Here is a 24,225-nt window from a genome sequence, read left to right as displayed (position 1 = left end):
AAATATGGTCAGCATTGCTGTGTGCTGCTGGTTATAACATGGCAGTAAAGAAGAGAGAGAAAATAGGGACCAGTTTAATGTTTTAAGTGGGATGCTGCAGTTTTACACGTTGTTCTTTATTTTTCTTTGATATGGTGCAATATTCTATTATGCTGTTCAGATTGTATTCGTTTTGAATGGTTAGATTTATATGCACTTTGTTTATGTACATTCAAAAGTTGTACTTTAAATGCAAATGTTTAATAGCATTCTTTTTCATTACAAAAAAATGCATTGTAAATAGATTGTAGTTAAGGTAGATTATGATTTCATTTAATCATTTATTTAGAATTGTTTTAACACCAATCATTCTCGCAAACTGTTTGACTTGAAAAAATACATAACATATTTTTTTAAAGAGCCGTTTGGGAGCCAAAAGAGCCGGCTCTTTTTGGTGAGCTGAGCCGAACGAGCCGGATCACTGAAAAGATCCGGAATGCCCATCACTATGTCAACTTTGAATATGTCAAATAACACTATTTGACGCATCAAATAAGCTTGTTGACCAATCAGGACTTGAATATGACTGCACCTCACGTAATAATTGAACACGTTCATACATTTTTTTACATAGTTATTAAACATTGATTACACTATCACTCGTATTTCATGTCACAACGATTCATGATCATGCCGCTGCCGCACGAGCGCAGACACACTTTCCCTTGCTCTGGACAGTGCTGGTCATAAAAAAGCTAGCTAGCTGATTTTATTTTTTATTTAACCTTTATTTAACTAGGCAAGTCATGGATGCATGATGGATGGATGCAAACAATTTGCAGTTCGCCTTAAAAAAAAAGTCCATTGTTGAAAGTGATGTAAATTAAAACAAAAGGTGGAATCGTGCCATAATGGAATAGATCATGCTAAACATGTTTGGAATGTTATATAAATGTAACAAAATACAATAATTGGTTAATTTGACAAAATATGTTAATCACACTGGATCTATTAGACTATAGAATTTCATTGGGGGCATACTTATTTCACTGTACAGCCTTACCTATGGAGTGTGGATCAATGACATGGGGTACCAGTCTGCTCAGTGACACCCAGAGAACATTAGGGTCGTAAGTCTTATTGCTGGACTCTGAAACCACTGTGAATTGAGCAACATTTATTGTACCAGTTAACCTACGATGTGAATTGAACACTATTCCAGAGGAAAAACAATACGATGTGGATGTTTTGGAGCCTGATAACTCTGAGGAGGACTTTGGGAGAAAAGCACTTTATCGCTCCACATTCTAACACTCCAACCTCGTTTAACATTATCTAGTCTAAACATGGCAGGATTCCACCAATTGTAACCTTCTGCATCACTTTCAAAGAGGGACTTTTATTTTGAAGGCAAAACGATGACTAAATGACTACTGACCAGTAGTACTCACGTCTGCAGCCATGAAGTGCTTTGAAAGGCTAATCATGGCTCACATCAACACCATTATCCCAGAAACCCTAGACCCACTCCAATTTGCATACCGGCCCAACAGATCCACAGATGACACAATCTCTATTGCACTCAACACTGCCCTTTCCTACCTGGACAAAAGGAACACCTATGTCAGAATGCTATTCATGGACTACAGCTAGGTGTTCAAGACCATAGTGCCCTCAAAGCTCATCACTAAACTAAGGATCCTGGAACTGAACACCTCCCTCTGCAACTGGATCCTGGACTTCCTGACGGACCGCCGCCAGGTGGTATGGGTAGGTAACAATACACTCGTCACGCTGATCCTCAACATTGGGCCCCTCTGGGGTGTACGCTCAGTCCCCTCCTGTACTCCCTGTTCACTCATGATTGCATGGCCAGGCACGAATCCAACACCATCATCAAGTTTGCCAATGACACAACAGTGGTAGGCCTGATCACCAACAACGATGAGACAGCCTATAGGGAGGTCAGAGAGCTGGCCGTGTGGTGCGAGGACAACCTCTCCCTCAACGTGATCAAGACAAAGGAGATTGTGGAGGCTGCAGTGGAGCAGGTTGAGAGCTTCAAGTTCCTTGGTGTCCACATCACCAACAAACTATCATGGTCCAAACACACTAAGACAGTCGTGAAGAGGGCACGACAAAGCCTATTCCCCTCATTAGACTGAAAAGATTTGGCATGGGTCCTCAGATCCTCAAAAGGTTCTACAGCTGCACCATCAAGATGATCCTGACTGCTTGCATCACTTACTGGTATGGCAATTGCTCGGCCTCTAACCGCAAGGCACTACAGAGGGTAGTGCGTACGGCCCAGGGAGGCGTCAGAGGAAGGTCCTAAAAATGGTCAAAAACTCCAACCACCCTAGTCATAGACTGTTCTCTCTGCTACCGCACTGGAAGCGGTACCTGAGTGCCAAGTCTAGTTCCAAAAGGCTTCTTAACAGCTTCTACCCCCAAGCCATAAAAACAGCTAATCAAAAGGCTACCTAGACCCCTCTTTTACGCTGTGGCTACTCTGTTTATTATCTATACATTGTCACTGTAACTCTACCTACATGTACCTATTACTTCAACTAACCGGTGCCCCCCGCACATTGACTCTGTATCGGTACCCCCCCCACTATTTAATCATTGTTACTTTTATTACTATTACTATTCTTTACTTATCTATACTTAACTTTTTTTCCCTTAACACTTCTTAAAGCATTGTTGGTTAAAGGGCTTGTAAGTAAGCATTTCACTGTTCTACACCTGTTGTATTCGGCGCACGTGACAAATTCTATTTGATTTGAAATGCAAATTCTACTATTGTGGCTAATCCTTATTGTGGTTAGCTTCACAACACATAACCGGGTCCGGTCAAGCCATACTAGCCGGATGAAGATAGCTGGCTGTTTTTAACGTTTGTTTTGGGCAACAGGGTTAAGTATCTGGCTAGCTAGTTATTTCAATAGGAGAACAACAAGTGGCTACCAGGCTAATACTTACTCACATGGATTTCTAAACCATTGCTAAGAATAATGAAAATGACTGCAGTTTCTACTGCATTGTTTTCAGACTGGTTGCATTGGTGCTAGCTAGGTACAACCCTAAAGCTAGCTCGCTACCACTTGACAGTGATCGTAATGGTGGTGGTTGGCTTGACGTGCAAATTCAGTACACACGACGTGTATAGCTTTTGACATGCAAAGACCCAAACAGGTCTTATATTGTAATATAATTATAAATACAGTTTATGAAGGTTTTATAGAAATGTTCTGTATAAATAGCCTCTAAAATAAATGTAAACAGACCATAAATGTCTCAATTTAGTGTTCTTGGAAAGTTGTGAGTGCTATTATGATACAATATCAGTACTTGTTGCATTTACAACTTGTCTAAAGTATTATCTGACTTCAGCCAGTGTACGGCAGTGGATTGACTGCATTGTTTGAATGGAATGTGGTCATATTGGCAGTTAATTTGAAACATGGAATCATTCCTTTAAAACTGGATGGCTAGCTAGCTGACAAACATAAAGTGCAGATAAATTCTTAAAATTAATTATTTGACACAATATCTGGCTGACCATGGTTGAGTAACTCCCTGACCAAAATGGCTGACCATTAGCCCATTATAAGAAGGCTCAGGTCCATTCTAGTCTTCTAACTCCTAATTATATTTGTGTAGCAACCTCTAGTTGTACCATCAGACAATTTAAGGTTGAACAGTGGACGTATATTTGTCTTGACAGTAGGAGTGAAGTTCATGGAAAAAGTGGACTCTTGCCTTTTGGCTGATCCATTTGTGGTTTCACTATGGGTGAAAAAAAGAGTTGGGTAACGTGGAATCGGTGAGGGTAACCAGAAGGGGTCTAGTGATAATTGTTTGTGTTTCTGTTGGTCAGAGGGAGAATGCGCTCGGAATACAACGAATGGGAGCAAGAAAAGTGAATTGTTTCTTTCTCAAGAAAAGAGCGCCAATGAAAAGAGTGATCACTGGGGTTGTAGATAAATATAAAAGTTGACCAGCTGAGGGGAAAGAATCCCTGTGTATGTGATGCTCGTCATTTGATGCGACGCAGACAGGGTGACGAGAGTGGGGAAACAGAAGAGTTATTGTCTGTTCTTTTGAGTTTTGAAGATGAGTCTTTGCCTGACAAAGTGAAGTTAGGATATAAAAGTTATCCTGTACTTGCCAAATACATTACGATGTTACAGGTGTCAAGCTTATGGGCATATGGCATCCGTGTGTAGGAGGGAGCGTGTGTAGTAGGAATGTGACAAAGACAAAGGAATGTGTAGTATTGGGGAAAGTAATGGAATGTGTTAATTGTAGGGGTACCCATGGAGCTGGGGATCCGAATTGTCGTGTGAGAGAGATGCAGATTGAGGTTTCCAGGGTTAGAGTAGTGCAGAAGTTGTCATGCTGAGGCAGTGAAGAAAGTAGAGGAAGATGAGCAAGGGGAGGAGTGGTGAGAGTAGTAGAGGTATACTAGTACAGAGGGATAGGAAAAAAGTGATACGTTTCAGTAAGATTGGATTTTTAGCATTTATAGCAATGGTTATCAACTGTACTGCAGGGATGGAACCGAAGTCACAAAAAATTGAGGTTGTGGTGACAGGTGCAGAGAGGTATTTGGGTGTGCGAGACTTGACATCAGAAGAGTTACAGGGTGTGTTAAGTGGTGATGTCCCATCCTTTCAGGATGATGGCATGAGGTAGGAATAAATGCATTTAATTAGTGGAGTATGGTGGTTTTAATGTAATTTTATATATTTTTGAAATTAGTGAGTGTAGTGTTAGATGGTAGGGTATTTATTTAGTACATTTTTATTTTTCAAGCAGAATACTTATTTTCCACCATAATTTGCAAATAAATAAATTAAAAATCCTACAATGTGATTTTCTGGATTTTTTTCCTCATTTTGTCTGTCATAGTTGAAGTGTACCTATGATGAAAATTACAGGCCTCTCTCATCTTTTTAAGTGGGAGAACTTGCACAATTGGTGGCTGACTAAATACTTTTTTGCCCCACTGTATATAGCTAGCTTGCTAAAAAAAAGTGAATTAAAAGCACTTTTTCCCCCATTACAATAAAATAAAATTGATCAGAAATACAGTAGACATTGTTAATGTTGTAAATGACTATTGTAGCTGGAAACGGCAGATTTTTTTAATGGAATATCTACATAGGCTAATAGCTAATCCATAGCTAATAGCTAATCCAAGTTTATAATTTTAAAATAGTAATTGATCATTAGAAAACCCTTTTGCAATTATGGTAGCACAGCTGAAAACTGTTGTCCTGATTAAAGAACCAATAAAACTGGCCTTTAGACTAGTTGAGTGTCTGGCTTTAAAAGATTCTGATAGGCTAATTGACATCGTTTAAGTCAATTGAATGTATTTCAAGGTCTACCTTCAAACTCAGTGCCTCTGCTTGACATCATGAGACAATCAAAAGAAATCAGCCAAGACCTTAGCAAAAAAATTGTAGACCTCAACAAGCCTGGTTCATCCTTGGGAGCAATTTCCAAACGCCTGAAGGTACCACGTTCATCTGTACAAACAATAGTACGCAAGTATAAACACCATGGGACCACACAGCCGTCATACCGCTCAAGAAGGAGAAGCATTCTGTCTCCTAGAGATGAATATACTTTGGTGTGAAAAGTGCAAATCAATCCCAGAACAACAGCAATGGACCGTATGAAGATGCTGGAGGAAACAGGTACAAAAGCATCTATATCCACAGTAAAACAAGTCCTATATCAACATAACCTGAAAGGTGCTCAGCATGGAAGAAGGCACTGCTCCAAAACCGCCATAAAAAAAGCCAGACTACGTTTTGCAAATGCACATGGGGACAAAGATTGTACTTTTTGGAGAAATGTCCTCTGGTCGGATGAAACAAAAATAGAACTGTTTGGCCATAATGCCCATTGTTATGTTTGGAGGAAAAAGAGGGAGGCGTGCTAGCTGAAGAACACCATCCCAACCGTGAAGCACGGTGGTGGCAGCATCATGTTGTGGAGGTGCTTTGCTGCAGGAGGGACTGGTGCACTCCACAAAATAGACGGCATCATGAGGTAGGAAAATGATGTGGATATATTGAAGCAACATCTCAAGACATCAGTCAGGAAGTTAAAGCTTGGTCGCAAATGGGTCTTCCAAATGGACAATGACCCCAAGCATACTTCCAAAGTTGTGGCAAAATGGCATAAGGACAACAAAGTCAAGGTATTGGAGTGGAAATCACAAAGCCCTGACCTCACAATCCCATAGAAATTTGTGGGCAGAACTGAAAAAGCGTGTGCGTTCAAGGAGGCCTACAAACCTGACTCAGTTACACCAGCTCTGTCAGGGGGGCCAAAATTCACCCAACTTATTGTGGGAAGCTTGTGGAAGGCTACCCAAAATGTTTGACCCAAGTTAAACAATTTAAAATTGTAATTGAGTGTATGTAAATTTCTGACCCACTGGGAATGTGATGAAAGAAATAAAAGCTGAAATAAATCATTCTCTCTACTATTATTCTGACATTTTACATTCTTAAAATAAAGCGGTGATCCTAACTGACCTAAAACAGGTAATTTTTACTAGGATTAAATGTCAGGAATTGTGAAACTGAGTTTAAATGTATTTGGCTAAGGTGTATGTAATCTTCCGACTTCCAACTTCAACTGTAGATATTCAATTTAAAAAATCAGCCGCTTCCAGCTACAAGTAATTTACAACATTAACAATGTCTACACTGTATTTCTGATCAATTTGATGTTATTTTAATGGACAAAATGTGCTTTTCTTTCAAAAACAAGGTCATTTCTAAGTGACCCCAAACTTTTGAACGGTAGTGTATATACATTGACTTTAGCGTTGGCAAATTGGCAAAGTCTCGTAATGAGGAGCCTGTAAAACGTTGCTAGATTCATAAACATATTTTTGAAATTTATTGGAAAAAATTATTTAACTATAAAACTAGCTAGCCGGCTATGGGTAACTGTAGCTAGCTACCTGACAGGAGTGCTAGCTAGATACGTTAGCTTAGTAGGTACATTAATAGCTTTAGGGTGGTTGTTTTTTAAGCTCCACTTCAAGATTTCCACCAAGGACGTTGCCTCTCCGATCATCACTCTCCCTTGCTTGGGCAAGGGACATTTTAAGGTGCACTCGGATGTGACGATGTGATTCAAGGGCTGAGGGCTGTTTACTTTGAGTTTGAAACACAGTCAGTCTCTCTTACCCAGTACACTTTAGCCTGATTGCCAGTCTGTTTGTGCTGTCATGTACAAAATGGCTTGACTATGCTCAATGGAGATGGCAAGAACACAACAGACCCCTACCCTTCTCCCTCCTGCGTGTGCACTTGCTCACTCCTCATGAATTGAAACATTGTATTGGTATTAACATGGGCTTAACTAATTGTGTAACATATTTACTCCATGTTTAATGGGACTGAACCGAAGTGCAGGCTCTATATTGCTGTAACAGTGCCTAGTTGATAGATGTTGATAGATGTTGGATCTTAGGGATTACATATGGATGTCAACCATTGAGTTTTATACAGCTTTGATGAATCTTCTTCAGTTGAACAAGCGTATATTGACAGTACATGTACAATAATGCAGTGTTCTGCAACTCCAGTCCTGGCAATTTACAGTATGTGCATGCTTTTATTCAAGCCCATTAATATCACACCTAATTCAAATCATGGTGTTCAGCCTTTGGGCCAGCTAACCAACATCTGTAACGATGTGTTTAAGAGACAAGTGCTCATTGTGCAGATGTATTTATGTTTTCAATAAATATTTGAAGAAGAAATGTAAAGGTAACTGCCAAACTAAAGGAAACACCAACATAAGGGCCTCAATAGGTCACTGAACCACCAGAACAGTTTCAATGCGCCTTGGCATAGATTCTACAAGTGTCTGGAACTCTATTGGAGGGATGCGACACCATTCTTCCATGAGAAATTCCATCATTGGTGTTTTGTTGATGGTGGTGGAAAATGCTGTCTCGTGCGCCACTACAGAATCTCCCATAAGTGTTTTTATTTTTGTATTTAACTTTGAGACCAGGGTCTCATTTACAATGGTGCCCTGAGGACAACAGTACACCAAATTCAAAATGACGAATAAAAAATAAATTAACTACAAATTACAGAATCAACACTACAGCTTCAAACACCACAAATACAGTTATTCCATCCAAACAGTTGAAATTCTCAACATGAAAGTACTAAACTTCCCTAGAGGCACCAGAGAGTCAAGATGTAGGGAGTTTTGTAGGCTGTTCAAAAAATGGGGGCACCAATACTGATGGCAGATTGACCTAAATCAGTACGTAGTTGTGGAACCTTGAGTTAACCATCCCTGTGAACGGGTTTGGCGTGTCATATGTTTACATTTTAACAGTGAAGTGAGGTAGGTCGGAAGCTTGTGTAAACAAAGAGGGAATAATGGTGTGATCTACGGGACTCTACTGAGGACCATCCTTTTGATACAGGATGCAGTGATGTGTATTAAAACACGTGTGATAAAGTGCAGGACACTATGGTGGACTGCATCCAAAGGTTGAAGAGTAGTGGCTGACAGGAAAGTTGACTGTACAATCTGCTTCCTGCTGTTTAGGGAGAGGTATGATCTAGTTACAGTATATAAAATAAGCCTTTAAATCTCAGCTTCTTAACTAGCTCTTCCATATGTCATTTTTTTAAACGTAAAATGATTGTCAACCCAAAAGGCCAGATATTTATAGGATGAAAGAACCATCCAATGCATAAATGTGTAAGCCATCTGAAATATTTCTAAGAGAATTAGAAAACAACATGCGTTAAGTACTAAGTTTAAATCAACAAGGATTTTCTGCAAAGCGGAATTGCAACTCCAACAGCCTGGTCAGTTGTAGGGGCAGTAGCATACGTAGGTTTCATCTGCATACAGGTGATTGTTACAGGTTTTTGCAGATTGACCAATATTATTTGTATAAATAGTTAAGATGTCCCAAAATCTACCCCCGCGGGTTACCTTTAGTAATATCGAGGTTACTTGACACCATCAGAAAGCACACATTGTGTCCTGTCTGACAGATAGTTTCCAAACCACTTGCAAGACGTCTGGTCAAGGCCCATTTCAGACAACCTTTGAATGAGTAGGGGATGCTCAACAGTATCAAAGGCCTTGGATAGGTCTGTAAATATGGCAGCCCAGTGAATCCTATGATCTAAGCAATTTAGTATAATATTTAAGAAACTGTGCTATATCCAGGTCCAAAACCAGACTGGTTCACATTAAGAATATAATTTAAGTTATAAAAGGTACTTGACTGTTTGCCAGTGATTCTAATATTTTGGAAGGCAAGATTAGTTTAGAAATTGGGCAGTAATTATCTAGGTCAGGATCTCCACCAATGGGGAGGGCATGTGCTGCCTTCCAGATATTAGGGATAGCACCAGAAGCAATTGTTAAATTAAAATGTGAGTCAAAGGTTCTAAAATGAGGGGGGCAGAACGCTGCAGTAGAAAGGGATCGTGTGTATTTTTTGTTGTTGTTGACACAAATGTTTTGCAAGACACTTAATACACAATTGACATAAAATGGTTCAAATGGGGGAAAAAGGGTGAGAGCAGAGAATGATGCACTTCCAGGCCATGTTAAGAGGTGAATAAAGGACTCCCTCTAGTGGAACTTGAGGTATTTTCAGAAACCATTCTGTCAAATAGATGGCCAGCGGAGGCTAAATGGTAATTAAAAGCACCAACAATGTCATTTGTGTTTCTGTTATGGGAGCAGAGGCATGTCATGACCCGCTGGGGCAAAGACTTGACCACATTCCAGAATTGAGCTGGATTTCCACCCCTCTCAGATACACAATTCAAGAAGTACGTTGACTTTGCTTTTCTAACCAGAGTAAGACATCTATTCTTCAAAGAGAGAGAGAGAGAGCACACACCCTCCCACACATACAACCCCAGGTCATACAGGAAATGCTGCTCATTGCAAGTGTTCAATTGGGTTGCGACCTGGTAACAGACACACACACTTTAAACCCCCTATTTGCCTTTGAGACCTATTTCAAAGTCAGATATTTTCTTCTAGCCATGGTAGCCAAAATACTGGGCAACTGGGCATTTTTATACATGACCCTAAGCATGTTGGGATGTTAATTGCTTTATTAACTCAGTAACCACAGCTGTGTGGAAGCACCTGCTTTCAATATACTTTGAATTCCTAATGGTTTCCTTTATTCTGGCAGTTACCTGTAGTTTACATGTTGTCAACAATCCTTTGATTCTAAGCCAACCACGCCTGTTTTTGTCCATGGTTGCGCACACATCGCTTTTGTTGCTGAACAACCCACCCTTCCATAATGCATGACCTCCAAGGTTCATCACAAGACTTCTTCCAGTCAGCCACAAGGGGTCAGGTTTGTCCTCTGAGAATGTAACAAATATCCTGTATTTTCTGCTTCATTGTTCAGGGATGGAACATGACTAGATAAATTAGAGATGCATAGGGTCAGACATTATTCTTGTTATCAATCGAGAGAAGGTATCATGCAACAAATGTCTCAAATAGTAGAGAAACTTCTTACGGATCTGACATCGTAATGCACAATTGTAATGTGAAGCGCAGAATCTCAGGCAGTAAACAGGAGAATTTAACAAGATTTAAATAATGGCTTTCATTTTCCATACTATCAATTTTCCCAATGTTAAATGTCTGGCATCGGCTTTCCTTCTGGGCAAGGCTCGGGCTAGTATTAACATTTGATTGCTCCAGCTCAACGTTTGATAAATGGTTTGCACATGTCTGATGTGTCTTGTCCAGACGGCCAAGCTGCAGCTGGCAAAGCAGAAGGCTCAGGATCACCCAGTGGATGAGGGCTGTCAGGAGAAGATCCAGGAGATCAAGCAGGAGTAAGTGCAGATTTTACCCCTGCTTTCAGGGCTTTATCTCCCCATTGACCCACCCATTCCCTCAATGAGCTGACTCTAAAAATGGAGTGTTGTAGCTGCTGAAGCAGCTCAGTGTCTCGTTAAGCTGCTCCATTGTCATGTCTGATCACTGATGTCATTTTTCATTAGGCCTACCTGCTGTTTGCATGCAGACTACTCACAGGAATGCACTCAATCCTCTTATACCTCTGTCTCCCCTCCTGCAGCATCATAAAAAATAAAGAGGCCCTGAGTGAGATCCTGCAGAACTTTAAATACGACTAGGAGGAGTCGTAGTGATGGGGACTCCCTGGAGGCTGCTGCCCAGACAGGGATTGATGGACTGCTCTGCTACAACTTTCCTCTTTGTATTAATTTAAGTTATTGATCCCTCCCTCACGCCACCTGACTGCTGCAGTTTCTTGCATCCCAGAGTCATTCCATACCGTGTCTCTGTGTGTGTATGCCTGTGTGGCCTTAGCAAAAAAAAAGCCTTTTTTTCTCCTGTCCTGTAAATATTTTTAAGGATACAAATACTGCCTTAGCCTTAAATATACTTCAATAATCTGACAATTGCTTTCTTAATAAAAAACATTCCAAGGCAAGTGTCATTCTTGTATTGTTTTATAGACAAAAACGGTCAAACTATGACATATTCATAATTATTATTGATAATTGAACATAACTTAATGAGAGACATATTACTTAGGATCTCTTAAATATGCAGATAAAAAAATATAAAAATGTCCTAATCCGCACAGTCACACAGACACAGTATATACAGTTCAACTTTATGCCACTTCATTTCAATAAGAGGAATCCAGAGTGGTGCAAACCCTCAGGACAAGAGAACACTTCCATATTAACAACAAACTGCAGAATGGGCTTTGGTCATGGTGACCCACAAACCTGACTTCAATCCAAAAATATATCAAGCTCAATTGCTATTACTGCAACAAAGCCAATCTACAAAATGGTGTGTTAGCATTTGCTAGCATACCAACCATGTTTTTGCCAGCAATTCAATTGCATTGACACATAGCTTAGACAACTGTGTGGCTATTAAAGTGGTTAGAATGGAAATACATTATGAAAGTACATTCATCTTCTAGAATTCTGACAAATGTTCTGTGATTGAGTTTTCTGAACAGGAGCTGAATTAGTGAAGTTCTTTGTACTGTATATGACATTCCAGGAGGATTGCGTAATGCCCTTGTCTCTCTGGTAAAAGTCTGTGAAGCTGGCCACTACGTGTCTGATCTGATGGTAGTCAGTAAGATGATTTATGGCCATCTGAGTCAAACATGTACTAATGCTACATTAAGAAACGTTTCCATGCTCCCACTCAGTGATCAGAGAAAGGCTCTCCTCTTTGCCACTCCCCGGAGATGTGTGTGTAAGAGAGAGTGTGTGTGGAGAGGAGGGGATCGAGCAGTTCTTCGAGATAGGTATTGGTATCTGAGCAAAGAGCGATTCCACTCTATTTGAATCCTGGGCTGCAGACAGTAGTGTAACGCTGGCGTCTCGCATCAATTCTTTTTCTGTTCCATATGGATTCCTACAAAAAAAAGTTGCTGTGTGTGACCAAATGCTGGAATATCCAGAGTGTTGGATGGCTTTTACCCACAGGCCTCAAAGTGGCCTTCTAAGACAGTTTCTCAGTTGATGTTGTGAATGTTGCTAAAATACTTCAATGATGTTTAGCATGTGTTAGGATTTATCACATTGTAGAATCTGAAAGAGAAAACATATGCTTAATATTGGGATAATTAAATAGACAAAGGATGGAAATTCATATCATTATCATACTGACACCAATTGCGTATTGGTAACAGCCAGTTAAACTGCTCCTTTTTTCTCTGAGGTTAATCAATATACGCCTGTCAGAGCAGTTAAACACAGACATTATTCAGGGACACCACACAAATCAGGTGAGATAAAAGACTCGGGCAGTTCCCTTGTCCTCAGTAGCATAACAACCAGCGATTGGGTTCAGGGGGCGAACAGAGGATGTGGCTTAGCGGTGAGCTCAGTCCTCCTGGCTGCCATTTGGGCTCAGTTATGTTGTGAAACAAGCTCCTCACGTCACAGAGAGACAAAACACAAAAGGAACACATTATAGTGGTTGTTAATTATATTTACATGCTCATTTCCCTTTGTTGTGGCAATCGACTGAAGATCATAAGTCTATGCCATTAAAATATGTAATAAAATTAGATTTCATGACTTGGAGAACTGAGCGGATATCAACTTTATGCTGTACTCTGGGCCAATAAAGTGGAAACCGCACACATACCTGAACATAAAACATCAGACTGAGACTTCAGAAAGTCTAACCAGTTCTAGGGGAATGGTTCTGTGTGCTTCCAAAACGCTGACCACATCGCAAAACACAAAAGTACAATTCAGGACAAAGGGGGTCAGAGAATAGGGGTGTATGCAGAGTTCAACACATTGACAACAGAGGGTGTTGTTGTGATAAGGAGCTACAGTAGCCTAATAGTATATAATCATGGTGCATAACCGTGAAGCCTATGCTGAGCTGGAACAGAAATAAAGGGGATATTATTCTTACCTACATGGTTGCGTGTTTTATGAGATTTCTGCAGCCACACCCGCCACTGGTCGTAGAGTTTGATTGACATGCCGCTGCAGCCGCATGCGTGTTTGCGGACCCAGCCAAAGAACTGCTTGAGCTCCCGTCGCAGGGTGGAGTTCTGCTCGCCCGACTTGGGGTCACATGACCCACTCTGCAGCGGCTCTGCCCAGGGAGAAGGAAGGCAGCAGTGTGGTCAAGGACAAGGTTAGATAGAGAGGATAGCTCCTGCATGCTGTCCACGCACTACCTGCAGTAGTTGGACCATTATGTGTTTTTGTTTGACCATGGGGAAAAAGAGCTATCGCGTAAACACCTCAATTCAGGTTTAATGGAATTGAACCCACTGTCTCTTCCTACAACTAAACCAGCTGGGACCAGATTTGTCAGTGGCTCACACAGGGCTAGGACCTCAGCATGACCTCTGGGCTCTGGCTATCGTGAAAGGTCATTCTGCTGCGTATTGAGAATAGTCAATTTGATTACAATAGATTTGATATGACTACAATAGAAGGGATTCACAAAATGGATCTGGTGCATCCAGTGTAGAGGGCAACATTATTATAAAGCCTGCCACAACCAATACTCCATGGCAAACAACAGAGCCTGATAACAACTTCCTCCCCATTGGAAGTAAATACCACATAACCTATGTAACCCATTATCTGCTGTTGTATTCCACAAATCTGTTTCCACTCTGTGTTAATTCCCTGTGTGCAACTGACAGACTGCATTTCAACTTGATCAATTTTTCAAGGCTAACGAAAGTGAAAAAGAAGTCTATCTATCAGATGTCCCCCTCAGCTCTTTGCAATTTCAGCTTGAGTTCTTTAATCCTTGGATGAAAGATCTCTATCGTGTCATTTGATGTTTGGCTTTCTGGGGTCACATACGGTTTGGATCTCATTTTCCCAGGATGTTGAAGCCTAATCTGGGATGAGGTTATTGTTTCTTTGGTTTATTTGGCAATGAAAGGTTGATTATTAGTGGGTAGTTTTTATGTCCCATGGCTTATGAGCTATAATAACACTGTTTGATCTAATAATAAACTTTGGGAAGTATTAAAGATTACGACATATCTCCCACAATAATATCTACAATGTGCACTATTGAAGATCATTTTTATTAATATCCCCTTAATAGCATTGAAAACGCATGTAACAAGTGCTCACGAATGTCATAATTGCCCCCGCAAGAATATACTCTATGTCTGATCTACCTAAATGCTAATGAAGCTATATAAGCCCTTATAATATCCTTCCCCTTCAAGAGCTATGTAAATCTTTACTCACCACTGTGGGGCGTGGAGGCAGCTGTAGGGTGGCTCCAGTCACTCCAGATCCCAGCCTTCCTGGAGCCGTAGATCCCCACTGGGTTACACCTCACCTGGACAAAGTATACTGTCCCTTCCCTTAGCCCTGCTAGCCGGCACGATGTCTGGTTACCTACATCATCCACCAACTGAGCGCAATATCAAAGGAAACATATAAAAACATGCTCACAGTGAAGCTATTAACCACCACGCTCACACGTTCGGTAGTATAAATCAGATTTTCACACATAGCATTATAGCACTTGTATATATACAGAACTCACAAACAAGCATGCACAAGCTTGGCTTAACAGCCAAAATATAGCTCTATAGTCCCTCCAGAGTACCTGCCACTCATGCATCTCAAATATTTACACAGATAAAAGATGCCATCGGGTTTCTGAATCATAGAGACAGAGAGAGAAAGCGAGAGAGAGAGAGAGAAATGTGTCTGAATGTTGAAATAAAGTACTACTCTACCTTCCATTCAGTGCTGTCTTCCAGTCGGTAACGTATCTGGTATTTGGCCTGGAAGAGGAAGTCTTTAAGTGCCGGAGGGCTGCCCCAACGCACTGTTAGCTGGTCCTCAAGCTCCCCCACACGACTCACATGGACGTTGTCTGGAGGGTCTGTAGTCACTGAAACAACAGGGACGCAGACACAGGTTAGTCACAAAGCTGTGTCGTTATATGCCAAGACTACGGAACACAAAACTCAGTACAAAGAGTATATCACACTCTCAGCACTGCTTCATAAGCACTAAAATACTGTATACAATCTTCGTTGTTTAAGGTTTTGCAGAAGATTATGTTCTGTATTTCTGACAGAACAAGTAGTGGACTGATCAGCATCCTTTGGATGACCCCAACAAAGTGTACCTGAAAGCACTCTCCCCTCTGAGAAACCTCCTGATAAATATTGTACCACACTGTAAAGACACTACAGCTACAGTGCCTTGCGAAAGTATTCGGCCCCCTTGAACTTTGCGACCTTTTGCCACATTTCAGGCTTCAAACATAAAGATATAAAACTGTATTTTTTTGTGAAGAATCAACAACAAGTGGGACAACATTTATTGGATATTTCAAACTTTTTTAACAAATCAAAAACTTAAAAATTGGGCGTGCAAAATTATTCAGCCCCTTTACTTTCAGTGCAGCAAACTCTCTCCAGAAGTTCAGTGAGGATCTCTGAATGATCCAATGTTGACCTAAATGACTAATGATGATAAATACAATCCACCTGTGTGTAATCAAGTCTCCGTATAAATGCACCTGCACTGTGATAGTCTCAGAGGTCCGTTAAAAGCGCAGAGAGCATCATGAAGAACAAGGAACACACCAGGCAGGTCCGAGATACTGTTGTAAAGACGTTTAAAGCCGGATTTGGATACAAAAAGATTTCCCAAGCTTTAAACATCCCAAGGAGCACTGTGCAAGCGATAATATTGAAATGGAAGGAGTATCAGACCACTGCAAATCTACCAAGACCTGGCCGTCCCTCTAAACTTTCAGCTCATACAAGGAGAAGGCTGATCAGAGATGCAGCCAAGAGGCCCATGATCACTCTGGATGAACTGCAGAGATCTACAGCTGAGGTGGGAGACTCTGTCCATAGGACAACAATCAGTCGTATATTGCACAAATCTGGCCTTTATGGAAGAGTGGCAAGAAGAAAGCCATTTCTTAAAGATATCCATAAAAAGTGTAGCTTAAAGTTTGCCACAAGCCACCTGGGAGACACACCAAACATGTGGAAGAAGGTGCTCTGGTCAGATGAAACCAAAATTGAACTTTTTGGCAACAATGCAAAACGTTATGTTTGGCTTAAAAGCAACACAGCTCATCACCCTGAACACACCATCCACCCTGTAAAACATGGTGGTGGCAGCATCATGGTTTGGGCCTGCTTTTCTTCAGCAGGGACAGGGAAGATGGTTAAAATTGATGGAAAGATGGATGGAGCCAAATACAGGACCATTCTGGAAGAAAACCTGATGGAGTCTGCAAAAGGCCTGAGACTGGGATGGAGATTTGTCTTCCAACAAGACAATGAACCAAACATAAAGCAAAATCTACAATGGAATGGTTCAAAAATAAACATATCCAGGTGTTAGAATGGCCAAGTCAAAGTCCAGACCTGAATCCAATCGAGAATCTGTGGAAAGAACTGAAAACTGCTGTTCACAAATGCTCTCCATCCAACCTCACTGAGCTCGAGCTGTTTTGCAAGGAGGAATGGGAAAAAATGTCAGTCTCTCGATGTGCAAAACTGATAGAGACATACCCCAAGCGACTTACAGCTGTAATCGCAGCAAAAGGTGGCGCTACAAAGTATTAACTTAAGGGGGCTGAATAATTTTGCACGCCCAATTTTTCAGTTTTTGATTTGTTAAAAAAGTTTGAAATATCCAATAAATGTCATTCCACTTCATGATTGTGTCCCACTTGTTGTTGATTCTTCACAAAAAAATACAGTTTTATATCTTTATGTTTGAAGCCTGAAATATGGCAAAAGGTCGCAAAGTTCAAGGGGGCCGAATACTTTCGCAAGGCACTGTATATCTAGACACCACAGCCACCAAGCTTGAATAAAACATGGTGATGAATGTTTAATGTCAGGGCTGGGCTGTACTGTTGTCCAGCACCAACGCTGTCTCCCTCATGTACTCTGACAGAACACTTTGCTTCTCTCCTTAAATTCACTTTATTTCACAGTCTATCCACTGCATTTGATTGTTTCTCTCTCTCTCCCTTCCTTTCTATCTCACTGTCTTATTCTCTTTCTTTCTCTCCTTCTACTCCTCGCTCTCCTTCTCTCTCTCCTGCTCTTTTTCTCTTCTTCTCTCTTGCCTTCTCTTTCTCCCCCTCCCCCCTATATTCTTCTCTCTCGCTTTCTCTCCCAGTCCTTTTAATGAGTGTAGTTATGGAAGCAGGGTAATGAGGTCAGTGTCTGTTTCTGCCTTCTCTCCCCAGTCTGATGATTTATGCACACAGTACTTTTGTCCCTCGCTCCAGCATTAAAAAAACATGTTTTCCCTACGCAATAAGGCTCTCAAAGAAGTAAATTACTTTGATGCCGCTGATAGAGGGAAAGGGGGGGGGGGGTGAGAGAGAAGAGAGAGGGAGAAAGAGAGAGAATCATATAAAAATGTCAGCAGCCCATTTGTGATTTTCTATAAATCTATAGCTCCCTTCATTTCAGGTTTGCCTTGTTGTTTGTTTACTGATGCACTTTATTGGTTTGACCAAGTTCACCCCTGGGGGAGCAGAAAATCATGGAAGATTCCACAGAAAAATTCCACAGCTTATTGTTTCCATTGTGGAGAGGGTGAAGAAACAAGAGGTTAGTGATGCATCATGTTATAGGGATCCTCTGTCTTCCGACCAACCTACCTGTGGTCTCTAGATGTGTCAGGTACAGTAGGGATGTAGCAGACCAACACAAAGATCAATTGCGTACAGTTTTCTTTCTACTCACAGGGACACGCCTTAATCCTAAAGCTAGACAATACTGCAGCATATGGCTAATGATCTTTTTTTACCATAAACTAGTGTTGTAAGCTGGCTTACTCCAACAATACAACACCAAAATGTACCAAGGCCAAGCTAAATGTTGTTGGAATTAACAAGTGATATTTAGTTTTGTGTCCTCAACCTTATCTATCCATCATCATTTGTGTATCACTTTTTTCCAAACGTCTGGTGTTTAGTGAACTTTTACGACAGGTCAGTTTATATTTTATAATCACAGCCAGAATCGATGATATTGTTATAGGGATGGATTGAGAACACATAAAATTCCTTTCTCACATGAAAGTGTGTTAGCCATATGCAGGAGATCTGGTGGTGAGTTAGAGAGTGAAGTGAGGCGAGGAGGAGAGGAGAGAAAAAGGAAAGGATGGGCTCATGAAGGACTCATGTAACACGGGGGAGCGGAAGCATTTATCACACCCTCTTGTCACTATGGTGACGGGACACTTTCATGCCCTGCCCACTCTGGCACTCTGGTGAGGGCGGGGTGTGGCGGGCTGGGGAGCAGTAGGGAGACTGGGCCAAAGGCTCACTCCACTTACCCACATCCAGAATATCCAGAGTGATGACATCAGAGGTGGCAGTCCCCAGCTGATTGGACGCCTCCACCCAGATCTCGTAGGGAGTAAAGAGGGCCAAGTCCCGGGGGATGTAACACGTGTAGCGTTTCCCCGTGCTGTAGTCCTCACATTCTCTCTCTCGCCCGTACCACCTGCACAGAACACACAGCAACGTGAAGACAATCATATCTGTACTAAAATGGTCAATATTATGTACTGCCAACAACTAGCGAAGCGTATCATTTTTAGTGTGCCCTGGACCATGAAATGTTAACAGTACAAGGGGCATTACGAATCAAATGAAAGTCCATTACACATCTATCTGAAGTACAAAAGGCACAATTGCAGTCTTAGAAATGCCTCATCAGAATGACATAGGCCTCTAGTGAGTCAAATAAAGTAATTGTGTTCCAGGTGATGCATCTATCATTGTTTCTAAGCAGAAATTATGGTGGGTTGGGTGATCACCTGGGAGATGCTGGACATCTGTGGCTCTCACCTCAATTTGTACTTGAGGGTGTATTTGGTTTTGATGAAGGTTTCACCCCGACCACCGGGGGTCCACTTGCAGCTCAGGTCCTTTGTGTTTCGGGACCAGCAGGTTAGGTTGACCGGCTTCTCCGGGGGCACTGCATATTAACAGTGAGAATACATGGTTCTCTCAGTAACTAATCACAGTGGTTGTGTATCATACAAAGCATGCATTGTCACTCATAATCCCTAGCATGAATTAAACAAAGTGGTTTTGAACCACAACAAATACATCACTATAATAGTTCCTATCACAATGGGTATAAATGGTCACTCAATCCCATAATCATACACTGGCACAGGTGTGTCAAATTCATTTTGCCCTGGGGGGCACATTCGGTGTTCAACGAGGTCCGGAGGGCTGCACTGAAAATTGGTTATAGTTCCTCAGAGTCAAAATTAGCAAAACATTTTCCTCTCTCCATCATTTTGAACAATTTCAAAGCTCCCTGACTGTCTAGCTTTCATTTTGGCTATTATTAGTGGGCTGGACAAGGTCAAGACACTGTATGAATGTAGGTCCATTAACATTTCTAAACAGTTTAGATCTGGTTTTAGTCATTTTAAAGTGTATTGAGTTTGTTTCCCCCAACCCCCAAAAATATTTATAATCAATAAAAATAAGAATTCTATATATATATATATATATATAGTTTTTTGTGGCCTCGGACCCAGCCAGTGGAGAGTAAGTTTGACACCCATGCACTGGCACATTACTTAACCTCAGACGACAGGCTAGAGGATTCAGCTGCCTGTCTCATTTCCTCTCAATGATAGACTATCAAACACAGATGTGGAGAGAGAGAAGCAAAGTAGTGGCGCTGATTACAACCTATTGAGCAGCTAAACTGAGGCTTTGGGGTATGATTCAAAGACAGCATTACATACTGTGCTGGGAGACACTACAGATTAGAGTGGGGTAATATAACAGGCTTTAAAGAGCAACTACCTTTAAAAAGCAATGAATCCCTTTGAAAACGACCTACGTGACATCGATATAAGTCAGAAATAGTTATTCTAGTGTCAAAATTGACTGCAAAGTGTAAATAGGATTATTTTGTCTTGTCTAAAACGGAGTATGGAACATCTGTGCGTCACAATGGGTAAATTATGGTTGGGTTTTGATTTGACGATGTACATTTGCCCTCTAACATGGGGTGAACAGATACAGTAATTGCTCTCTATCCAATAGCATAGACATTGAGACAGACCTGCCCAGCAGGCCGACTTTGTTTACATAAAACAACATGTCGTACATCTTTTACTTGAGAAAAACTGCACTAAACACCGTAGTTAGATGTAAAATTGCGCAACTAAAACATATTTGGCAAAAACGTCTAAATGAACTACAGATTTCTTATTTTAGTTATCTTAGATTAATTCTGGGGATTTTGAGGAAGTGAAATAATCTGCTTCTACAGTGTCTCATGGGGGACAAACATCATTAACCGCACGCGGAATCAGTAAGAAAACACTCCTCCGAGACTGAAATCTTGTTTTTCTAATGAGCAACAGAAAAACACGTGCCAATCGGAGTGTTCAGTGGTTCTTTAAAATCATAGCAAACACACAGTTTATCATCAAAAAGGCACAAAAAAAACAATAATCTCTTTGTAAATGCAGAGCCCTGAGCTGCTTACTCAGACAATACTGATGCAAACAAACAAATGCATTTGCCAATATCTCCTTGTTACCCCACAGCGCTGTCCTTTTGAGCACACCCCTTTTAATGCACCATGAAACGTCATAATACAGTTTTTCAGAACATCACAGAATTGGTTGAGATTTGTGATTATCACCCAAATTTAAGGAGGAACTAAATCTGGAGGGGGAATATAATTTTGTTGCGGATTAAATGTACTGACAACCTGTCCCCAGAAGAAGTGGTTGAGGCCTCCAGGGCCAACCTGACACTTACTGCCCACGTACAGACAGGAGCCAGCCAGGACATGTCCGTCTCTGCTGTGACACACCAGGTTGTCCCCAGACTGCTGCTGGGAGCCGTTGAGGCGGTGCAAGGTGACACTGAGGCCGTTGGTGCTCAGCAGGCCGTAGGTGCTACTTGGGAGTCTCTTCCCGTTAAGGGTCCAGTACATAGTGTTGGCATGCAGCCCCCGCTCGGGGCTCACTGTGCACGTGGCCGTTAGGCTGGAGCCCATCCACAATGCTGGGTCTTGGGGGAAGATTACAGCCACCTCTGGGGGGGAGACACACAGACACACTTTACTTTATATGGGCTGCACTCCTAGAGGTGATGATGGCTTAACACGTATGGCAATAAACTTCGATTTGATTTGCTTGAAAAGGTTTGTTCTTGATCTCATGTCTGTTCAGAGTGAATAGATAATGAATCATAAGCAACCTTTGCTATTTTTTTGAGTGCAAACACTCGGAAAACATTCGGAGAAGAGCTGGCGATATTTATGGCCTGAGAGTAATGAAGTGGATTTATGGGTCCTGGGTTGAAACTGTTGGGAGATCACTTGGAGAGGTCAGACAAGGTTGGTCAAATTCTTCAATGCTTTTCCATCCTCACTAATCCTTTACTCTTCTGACTCTTGTCTTATGATTAATGCTTCATGAGAAATGCCTGGAGAAGCGATACTGTTTGAAATGTATTTTACCACTCGGTTCCTTTGGGGGAGATTCAAGGGTTAATGTAAGGTTTATTAAGTGTGCTCTTGGTGGGCGGTGGACAACCTATCTAACATATGTGCCAATATGCTGCTCACTATGAGTCTGACTGGGCTAAAGAGGACTGGGTGTGAGACATTTTGTGCTGAATTCAGTGTGTGCACTGATATTTCCACTTTATGTATAGCTACTCAAATGGGGTAAATTAATTGTATGTTTCACAGCAACATTGCAAATTAGGAATTTCAAATTACCTTGAAATGTTGAACCTGAAAACCATTTCTCTGTTATTTCAGTGCTATATGAGTCCATTAATGCATTATAATGAAAAGCAATACAGTAGATATAAAATGATTCAGCATTCACTTTGTCTGTGGAAGATTGTCACAGAATAGCCTGTTGATTTCAATATGTGAAATATCAATGGAAAATAGTTTACATTTAGTCATGCACAAAGATGTATAATACCATAATCATCTTACAATACGTTTTTGCAGACTTGTTGCATTAGACAGAGCCTAAGTAGTTATTACCAATTATTTACCATTTATAGGCAAATCCAGAATGCCCTATATTTTGGACAGCAAAAAATCTTGAAGTATGACATCTTCAAATATCACTCATCATCTGTTCATTCATTACTGTATAAATATATGTCATTTACTTTTATTACAAGTCAAACATTTGATAACTTGGCAAGTACACATGTGGACAGTCTGGACACCTGTGATTCAGTGAGACTTGTGTTCCGTGCCTTTACACAATGTACATACGATGTATCTAACACATTGTTAAGACTTGTACCATGTACATTAGATGTAACTTTTTTGTTGACAAATGGGGTAGCGCCCCTCCCCTTCAAATCAGTCTACCCGGAACGGGCTTATGGTAAATTTGGTAGTCGGCTTCTCACAATATCACACTTCAGAGTTTTGTACTTACGTGTCGATGAGGAGAACACACGTGGAACAAACAGCATGAGACACAACATGTAGATCATGTTTCAGATAGCCTTTTTGCCTTTTTCGTGTCCTTTCGCTCTCTTGTCCTTTCTTTCCCTCTTACGTGGGCTAAAACCACACTCCTAAGGGAGAAAACGAAGGAGTTGAAACCCACCTCTCCAACAACGTTGAATCAACAGTCTGATTCTAACGAAGGAACTACGTTTTACATCGAACGTCGGAGCTCCGTATGTAAGAGCGGATAAGCTGATAAACAGTGCTTGTATGAAAGTAACTTAAGGTTTGCCTTTAGTTTAGTGAGGCTTTGCATTGGTGCACGCCTCAACAGCTACAACATTCAAGTTGATACTTTATAAGCCCCTCCCTTGTCTTCCCACACAGTCTCAAGTCATTATTGCTCTTTATTTTGTCATATCCATTCCCCCCCAAAAGAAAAGAAAAAAAACATTTCAATAGCCCATTTTAAAGTATATGTTCTATTTTTTTCTATTCTAGTACACCCCCATCGATTTTATGTTTAGGTTTACTTCATTGTTAGGCTAGGCAGGTGATTTGATTCACTATAACACAGCATGAGGTTTATAGAGAAATGTGATTAAAGTTATCTTAAGGCCCTATAATATAAAAGCAAAGCTAAATTCATACAGGTTACATGGCACATTCTTACACTGTACAGGATCCATCCTATCCAAAGCACTCATTTGAATAATTGACTAAATATGCTATTTTGATGTTTATAAAAACCAAAGTTAAATGTGGTGCAAATGTGTTTTTTCACTTTTCACATGACAAAGGGGTAAAGAGTGGCATTTAATTGTAAGGGGTTTATTACAGTAGGCTATAGTTAATACCTAGGCTATGCATTAATTAAAAAGAATACACGTTTTTACATATATATTATAGGCCTATAATATAATACTTGTTAAGGCTACAGAATAAAAGACTGTGGGTCAATAGTTGGCATGTCTCATAAGCTGCACTGTGCCATCAGGTGTGGTCTCTGTACTAGTCATATTTGTATACATAATTATATTATTGCAATAATTCAATCTCCTCCTATTTACAGATGCCTTGTGAATAAGGGAAGGCATCTTTATGCATAAATATAAGCATTATCTTACATACCGGTTAAATAATTGATAGAATATAATTTAGTGCAAATAATGTGTCTTTTACCCCATGATATATATATATATATTGAA

At 40.8% G+C, this 24,225-nt stretch overlaps 1 protein-coding gene across 3 annotated transcripts; it reads right to left on the bottom strand.

The window, feature by feature from the left end:
* Positions 1-11,503: 11,503 nt before the first annotated feature.
* On the bottom strand, positions 11,504-23,294 carry LOC139410156 (cytokine receptor-like factor 1b). Of its 3 annotated transcripts, none has more exons than XM_071155605.1 (8): positions 23,004-23,294; positions 21,346-21,624; positions 19,396-19,525; positions 18,879-19,048; positions 15,284-15,441; positions 14,784-14,952; positions 13,471-13,656; positions 11,504-12,629 (listed from the first exon to the last, which is right to left on the bottom strand). In XM_071155605.1, the coding sequence occupies exons 1-8, from the start codon at positions 23,059-23,061 to the stop codon at positions 12,616-12,618; spliced, it is 1,164 nt and encodes a 387-aa protein (XP_071011706.1). In that variant the 5' UTR covers positions 23,062-23,294; the 3' UTR covers positions 11,504-12,615. The 3 variants fall into 3 exon arrangements, with proteins under 3 accessions (XP_071011706.1, XP_071011705.1, XP_071011704.1); XM_071155604.1 differs by having other exon boundaries at positions 11,504-12,453; XM_071155603.1 differs by having other exon boundaries at positions 11,504-13,656.
* Positions 23,295-24,225: the final 931 nt, after the last annotated feature.

The sequence above is a fragment of the Oncorhynchus clarkii genome, chromosome 5 (genome assembly GCF_045791955.1).
Source record: "Oncorhynchus clarkii lewisi isolate Uvic-CL-2024 chromosome 5, UVic_Ocla_1.0, whole genome shotgun sequence".
NCBI classification, from domain to species: Eukaryota; Metazoa; Chordata; class Actinopteri; order Salmoniformes; family Salmonidae; genus Oncorhynchus; species Oncorhynchus clarkii.
Note: the sequence above shows the minus strand (reverse complement) of the source record. Positions and strands in the feature narration are given on the sequence as shown.